Raw genomic sequence first — 8,583 nt, 5'->3', positions numbered from 1 at the left:
CTGAGTCTCTTCTGACATCCATTTTGGTCTTTTCTTCCTTTCCTGCCGTTTTTTTTTTTTTTTTTTTTTTTTTTTTTTTTTTGAGTGAAAATTTGTTTAAAAAATTTGTTTTGTTTAAAAAACAAAGTTATTTGTACTTATCTCTATCTATTGCAAAGTCATGAACAGAATTACAACTTAAAACTGTACTGACTCTGAAGTTCCCAACTCTGGAAAGGTCATTCATATAACAGAAAGAAATACAGAACCATATTTTATACTATTTCAATAACCAGAAAAAAAAGGAATCAAGGTTGAATACAGTGGGAAAGTAAGTACACTAGTTGTTGTTGCTAGCTGCCATCAATTAGTACTATTTATTTGAACACCTTTTAGAATAAAATTTAATTTACCTCTGATAAAGCTGAAGAAAAATGATTGCAGTTTTTATGCATCAAATGATACGCATTGCCTTTGTATTCTTTTCCCAGTTCTTCTACAATTTTTTCTATGTCATCTTCTAGGAAGTCCGTGCTCCCTAAAACAACAGCTTCTCTTAAGAAACAAAAAAAGAAAAAAAAGAACAAAACTGTGTGAGATTTATGTATTATAAGCACCTTTTAAAACTTGCTTATTCCCAAGAATATTATGATTGATTAGCAAAGCAGGGTCGATGTAATAAGACTAAAAAGTAAATGAGATATGGTTTTCATCTCAATTATTTTAGTTTCTATTTTTCTGGGGGAAAAAAAAAAAAAAGAAAAGCTGTTAAGTATACTACTTCTGGTAATATCAGAAGTTTAGTTTTTTCACAAGTACTATTATATTAGTAATTATATTACTAAATAATCAGGTCTATGCTGCAAAATATTCTTGTTTAATTGCATGCTTGTGATCAAGGGGCTGACCATATTCTCAGAAAGAACACTTTTAAATTATCTGCCCCCTGTGCTGCAGGAGATGGAACTATCAGACTTGACTAATTTTTTTTTTAAACATTATCAAAAAACAATGACAACTGCCTTGGAAATGCAACAGACATTACTGAAAGTAGAATTTTAGTTGGATACAAGTTAGGTGGCAAGTGGAATTTTAGGTAGGTATCCAACTCACTAAAAAAACCCAAACTCATTGCCATCGCCTCAATTCTGACTCACAGCTACCCGCTTTGGGTTTCTGAGGCAGTAAATCTTTACAGAAATAGATTGCCCAGTCTTCCTTTCATGGAGTGGCTGGTGAGTTTGAATTGCCAACTTTCCAGTTAGCAGTCAAATACCTTAGGCACTGTGCCACCAGAGCTCCTGTAGGTACCCAATGACACTGAAAATACTCAGAAAATCCTTTTCTCTAGTAGTCCTGCCAAAAGTGAAACAGAGACTAAGGAGTGGATTCAACAAGGAATTAGACCACTCCAGTGTTAAGCTAAGAGGACCATGAAATAAATGCTAAAAATGAGTATCCCTCTACTAAATTCAATGGTATAACCCTGTTTCATTATTAATTTTCATATGGTAAGTTTTTTATAGGCCCAAAAATTTCTTTAAAGCTTGTTGAAACTAAGATTCTAAACATCAATTTAAATTTAAACCTTACTTAAGGAAATCTGACTATAAGCATTCAGATTTTGACTGTTATTTCAAATTTGTTAAATGTTCCTTTCATCAGAAAGATTTTTAATAGTGGCAGGAAATAATAAAACTTTTCTCCTTCTCTCTGCAAACAGGAGATTTGGGAGGAGGGGGAAGTCATTTGATTCAAGTCTTCTAAAGAACTGGAGTTATAGAAAAGTAAAATATTTGAAAAGTAGAGAGAATAATTCACATGGATCTTGAATAAAAGCAATAAACTAGATTATTTCAATCACTTTATTTGGCTGATTTCCATCTATACACAACAACTTAGACTACTTGTAAAACAGTGTCAGCAATTAAAACAACATTTCAACTTGCTAGATTTTAAACTACAGGATGAATTCTGTATGCCTGAAAATAAGCTTTGGCATCTGAGACAGTGTAATAGAAATTATCCTCCCTACTTACTTAAATTTAAATGTTTCTCCTAGTTCAGAAGCATTTCCTGGGGAAATTTCAAATATTCCAGAAAAAGGGTAAGGATGGCCACCATAAGCAAATTCTGAAAAGAGAAAACTCATGATTTTTAGTATTTATCACATAAAATTTAACTAGAATGCTAAATTAGCTTTAATAAATGAGGATAATAATATCACCTAAATATTTTTTTAGTATAAAAATGTGTTCACAAACATCTCATTTAGCTATTACTAGTATAAACCGTTGATGCAAAAGACCTGAAACTCAAATACTTGAAAGACACTCAAAGGTAATCATGACTGCTATATTCACTATGTTTATATTGGCAACAGGGGGTGACTAACACTCAAAGATAAATGCAGTTTTTCTGCATATCTATGCCAAACTAGGTAAGGGTTCAGATTTGCCACTTTCTAAATTAAAGGGATCTAATTTCAAGCTCATACTTCACTGGAAAAATTATCTAGTAACAGTTGAGTTTTCATGGTTCCTAGGATGAAAACCTCTGGATTATCCTTCAGTAAGAGTGAATCATTAGCAAACTCAGAAAACTGATTCAATTCCCCTTATTCAAGAAAAACTGAGCTGCCAAATTAATATATACCCTCCTATACACAGATACCCCACTCCCACCCCCCAGGAGATCTTTCAGCTAGGGAGGAACTATTTGTACTACTTGTATTTCTAAGGTTCAGTGAAAGCATGCTCTTGTTCAGAACAAAAATGGAGAATGCTTCTAAATCATGGCTATAATCCTGGCATCTCACTTAGATATTTAAGTGGCTAATTATTAGCGGACATTTTAAAAAGAATTCAAACATCTGCTTAATCGCATCACCTAGGATTTATTAAATATATTCTTCCAAAACCAACCAAACTCACTGCTATCGAGTCGATCCAACTCATAGCAACCCCTCCTTGGGTTTCCGAGGCAGTATCACTACGGAAGTAGATTGCCCAACCTTCCTTCCAAGGAGTGGCTGGTGGGTTTGAACCGCGCCATCTGGTTAGCAGTCAAATGCCTTAGGCACTATGCTACCAAAAAGGTCTTAAATTGAAACATGGAAAAGAACGGTAGATACTAAGTTTACTTTTTATTCCATCACGTCAAAGAAAAAATGATGTAGGTAAGTAAAGTTAAAAGGTTCTATTATATTTTAAAAACATTCTTTAAATTTTATGAATGAAAAGAAAGTATTTAACATTCAATTTGGAAATATGATGTTTTTATTTTTTTAATGATAGAATTCTATAAAATATTACAGATAATTAGGTTGGATATAAAAATTATATTTTAGTTTTTAACTTTCTCAATTTTTGTAAGAAAAGTCATAGATTCATTTACTTGTTTATTCAAGACACACTCACTCACTTGGAGGAATGTATTTGGCCCTGGTTTTGCTAAGCTTATATAAATGGCTATATCAGTAGACAGCTTCCTGCAGGTTTGAGCCTTGGTTTCTTCATCTGAAAAATGGAGGAAATGTCACAGTCCCTTGTCTACTTCACAATATGGTGTGTGGTTCAAAACGTGATGGCCCTTTAAAAACTCTGACACATCACACAAATTCAAATGAAAAAGGACTACATAAAGAACTTCAGCAAAAGCCAAATCAAAATGAGTGGAAACCCACAGACTAAAATTCTACCCATAGCAATACTCCAACCACTGAAAGTTTCAGTAAGAGTCCTTCATTGCTTTTTGGGATTACTTGGTAGATGTAGCCTTTCAAGAAAAATGGAGTTTTTGTGTAATCGACATTACATGCTGAACTGAACCTAAAAGCAGATAATACGGAATATAAAAAAGGAGTATTATAAACATAACTGACATATTTAAGTAAATGGACTGTCTACCTGAAGCAAAAAGAGGCATTTCTGCTACAGAGTGAGTTTATGATTTCTAACTAATATATTATCACAAACCACACCAAATCAAACTCACTGCCATCAAGTCAGATCCGACTCATAGCGACCCCGTCTTAAGTTTCTGAGGCAGATCACTACAAAAGTAGACTGTCCGACCTTCCGTCCAAGGAGTGGCTTGTGGGTTTGATCCACCAGCCTTCTAGTTAGCAGTCACATGACTTAGGCACTATGCCACCAGAGCTCCAATATTATCACAACCCTAATGAAATCAGCAATGTGGCTGGCCATATACAGACCGATGCTGGGTACAACTTGATCAAGACTAGATTTTCTTGCACCAAGTGTGAGAAGTAATACAAAGGAAAAAGCTATTGAAAATACAGCTGATTGCTTTGAGTGGTTCATGTCTTGTTTGCTGCAATAAAGATAATAAAAAATGAAAAGGGCTGAATTAATGACAAAGGCCATCATTCTTGAGCAAAGAGCTAGATCAAAGACTGGATTTGCTCAGTGATACTTTTAAGACTTTATAATATACACTTACAGCTATATTAAAACAAATTTATTACTGAAATTCCCTCAGGAAATTAGTATTCAAAATTAGTATTTCAAATTTGACACTCTCTAGCACCAACCCTTTCTCAAAACCAAAATGACTGTTTCTAATCATGCAATTTTTCAAAGTGCAAGGTTTCTTAGAAACTCAAGTGCATGTAAGAACAAAACAAATTGTCATGGCATAACAATTCCAAAAGGATAATTTTTAAGACATACTATTATGTCAAAATGAACATATACTCTTGGGTTTTGGGTACTTTCTCCTCAAATACAAACTATTTTGGGCATTTTCCGAAAACACAGTATAAACAAATATGGGAATATTTTCTTCTACTTTTAGAAGCTATTTTCTTCTAACGTATGTGAGTAGTAAAACAAGAAGAAAAAAATATAGTACAATTTTGCAACTCCTTGAAAGGACTATGTGTACACGTACCTCTTCCATATACTTCAATTCCTGAATGAAAAACTCCAATTCCAATGGATGAGGTGTATTCATTCATCCAGTACTAAGGAAAACAGAGAGAAAGGGTTCAGAATACCTGTTCACTTACAACTGAACTCTGTATTATAGGAAACAGCTACTTCCCAAATTTCACTGCCATTTAGGCATTTTCAAATCCATTTCTATTACAATTCTGAAATTCCCTTGATAATAAGCCATCGGATTCTATCTCTGACTTTGCTTATGCCACACCCCATATGGAATGCCTTTCTTGGTCAAGACTAATGGTTCAATTAGTATACACACATTATCAAGGGCTTGGAGTATAAGCCACAAAACCTAAACCTGGTTAGATGTTAGAAAAGTAACTGACTGAGTTGAAGTCTGATAATGACAATATAACAGGAATAAATAATGTGTCACAAAGGTTAGAACAATCTTACTCCTTGGAAAAAGGTATCTGAAGTATCTGAAATAGCTCTTTAGGAGCAAATGGAATTTTACTTTTTTTGGGGGGTGGGGGGCAGGGGGCAGGGTGCCAGGTAATGTGATATAAAATTACAGGAGATGACTGAATCGGTTAGAAGGATAAACTGGAGGGAATTAAATCTAGAAGTAAACGAGTTAACAGCTCAATAAACAAACATACATAGGTAACACATAACAGTGGTAACAAACATACTAGATTCTTCTAGGTTCGAGTGTGGATAATTTCTCTTTACTTTACCTGTGTCTATTTAAACTTTAACCTTGGTTCCAAAACCCTAGCCAGCTTCTCCAGGGTTCAAACTTCCTAAGCCCAGAAAAGCAAACATTTTTACACATAGCTGAAGGGACCATAAATGGAAAAGTCATTTTTATACCCCTAAAGTTTACCTAGTAGAAAAATTTAAACAATAATAAACAAGAAACAGAACAAAGGATGGTTCTATCTAGATATCAACATATTATTTAAAAATATCATATAGTACTGTTGCAGGAACAGGTCAATGGAATGTAATAGAAATCTTGGAAACATAGCCTCGTATATGTAAGAATTGGTATACAATAAAGGTGGTATTTAAACTTAGTAAGAATAAACGATTAAAAATATGTCGACAAATTGATTTGGCACAAAAGTAAATTCCACGTATCTAAAAAATTCCAGTGTATCTGAAACCAAACCAAACTCACTGCCACTGGCTGGACTGTGACTCATAGCAATCCCTATTAGGTTTCCAAGACTGTAAATCTTTACGGAAGCAGATTGCCCCATTTGTCTTCTGCAGAGCGGCTGGTGGGTTCAAACCACTGACCTTTTGGTTAGCAGCCAAATGCCTTAACCACTACACCACCAGAGCATCTTAAACCAAACACATACTGGAAGAAAATAAAGTAGATTGAAAGAAATCTTAGATGGCAAAAGCCAACCTAAGGAAAGTAAAATCTGGAATTTATAGAGGAAACATCAATAGAAAGTCTATATAAATATTTATATATTTTTATTGAATAAAGCTATATATTGTTGCTGTTGTTGTGTGCCGCCCAGTCAACTCCTACTCCTAGCAACTCTATAATAGGACAGAGTAAAACTGCACATAGGGTTTCCTGTTGTTGTTGTTATGTGTTGTTGAGTCAGACCCAACTCACAGCAACCCCTCCTTGAGTTTCTGAGGCAGTATCACTACGGAAGTAGATTGCCCAACCTTCCTTCCAAGGAGTGGCTGGTGGGTTTGAACCGCCAGCCTTCGGGTTAGCAGTCAAGTGCCTTAGGCACTATGCCACCAGAGCTCCCATAGGGTTTCCTAGGCTTATCTTTATTGGAGCAGATCAGTAGGTCTTTTCTCCTGAAGAGTTCCTGGCAGGTTTGAATTGCTGACCCAAATGCTTAACCATTCCGTCACCACGGTTCTGTGCATAAAATTATATAAATGAGATCAAAAAGTAAGCAACATTGGGAGAGGAAATTTGTAATACATGTAACAAAGATTAGTATGAGAATACAAGTATCTGAATCTTTTTGGTTCCTGATTTTAGACTGCCAGAATTTAGATGACAAGTTAAGAAAGTAAGAGATCAGGATCATGGTCACAGGGAACATCAAGTTCAATTGGCATAACATACTACACAGAAACATTGTTTCACATCCTACTTTGATAAGTAGCATCTGGGATCTTAAAAGCTCGCAGGTGGCCATCTATATGCAACAATTGGTCTCTCCTCATTCAGAGCAAAAAAGGATGAAGAAAAACAAAGACACACAGAAACAATTAGCCCAAGGAACTGGTACACCATGTGATCCTTAGCTTATACGACTATGAGACCAAAACTAGATGGTGCTCAGCTACCACTGCCAACCACTTGGAGGGGGATCTATGTAGGAGATCTTGGATAGAGAGGGAGAACAATGTGGAACAAAACTCAAAATCATTATTAAAAAAAGAAAAGGACCAGGTTTGCTGGTTTGATGGAGCCTGGTGGAACCCCTGAGACTGTGGCCCCTAGTTGCCCTTCAGGTCTGGAATTCAAGCCACTCCCGTGGCTTCCAGCCAAATAAAACACAGGCATATGAGCTGAATATTTACATCAGGTAGATACACTCCTTGGAGAATCAATCATGGGAGAAAAGAAGGGTTGTGTATGTACAGGCAGACAGCTCAGGGGGCAGGAGTGCATGGGAGGGAAGGATATAGGGAAGAAGTGGCTATATGGAAGTGGAAGGGATGCTGCATTGTGGGAAACTGCAGTCAATGTCATGAGACAAAGTGTATGTGAACTGCTGTATGGAAGATGAATTTGCTCTGTAAACTTTCACCCAAATCATAATAAAATTTAAAAAAAAAGAAAAGAAAGTGAGGGATATGTTTTTATTTGTAGCAATTTCATTTTTTAGACAGAATAATGAGAGTATCGGTAGCAAGGGAACCATTAAAACATTTATCCAATTCTATTTAATTCTAGAATCTAGGCCACAAAAGTTCAGAAAGCAAAGGATACCTGTATATATACCTCAAGAAAAATAACCTTCATATACAAATGAGCAAGCATAGAAGAAATTACAGTGGCCAACAAATATGAAACACTAGTAAATAGGGAAATAAGAATTAAAACAATGGGCTGCCATTTTTTTTTTTTTTTTTTGTCTATCAGATTAATAAATATTAAGAATATTGTATTTGGTGTTGGAAAGGGTATGAGGAAGACACTGTGGAAATGTAATCAAGTATAGCTACTTAACTATTCCACCAAAGGCATGTTCTAGCATGTTACCTGCAGTTGTCTACAATACAGAAAAACTAGAAACAATCTAAATATGAGTAGAAAAATGGTTAAATTATGATGTATCCTTATGAAACTATCATTCAGCTACTGAAAAGAATGAGGTAACTCAATACATATGGACATGAAAAGGTTCTATTCTGTCCTAAATTGGGAGGGACAAAAGAGCAATGGGTTTTTGTTGGTTTAAGACACGTTAAGTAAAAAGACCAAGTCATAATATCTGTAGTGTGATATTTTTGTAAATAGCATTCACACATAAAATGTAAACATACATAAAAATACCTTCTGTGTGATTCTATGTTAAATGTGGAAAAACAAAGCTAAACCAACAAAAGAAAAGTCTGGAAGCATTAATTAACAGATACTACCATTTGGGAAAGGAAGTACATTGGCTAGGGTGAGAATGGAGGAGTATAAAAA

The 8,583-nt window shown here is 35.0% G+C and overlaps 1 protein-coding gene across 1 annotated transcript in view; it reads right to left on the bottom strand.

Moving 5' to 3' along the window:
* The window catches only part of DESI2 (desumoylating isopeptidase 2), a 25,684-nt gene extending 20,724 nt beyond the window's left edge, over positions 1–4,960 (bottom strand). The window contains exons 1-3 of the mRNA XM_007949149.2: positions 4,894–4,960; positions 2,019–2,112; positions 393–534 (exon numbers count right to left, since the gene is read on the bottom strand). Of these exons, the coding sequence (XP_007947340.2) occupies positions 393–534; positions 2,019–2,112; positions 4,894–4,960 (303 nt within the window). The remainder of the gene's footprint in view (positions 1–392; positions 535–2,018; positions 2,113–4,893) is intronic.
* Positions 4,961–8,583: the final 3,623 nt, after the last annotated feature.

This window comes from Orycteropus afer, unplaced genomic scaffold (assembly GCF_000298275.1).
Source record: "Orycteropus afer afer isolate SDZICR_OR568_19922 unplaced genomic scaffold, OryAfe1.0 scaffold00239, whole genome shotgun sequence".
Classification (NCBI taxonomy): Eukaryota; Metazoa; Chordata; class Mammalia; order Tubulidentata; family Orycteropodidae; genus Orycteropus; species Orycteropus afer.
Note: the sequence above shows the minus strand (reverse complement) of the source record. Positions and strands in the feature narration are given on the sequence as shown.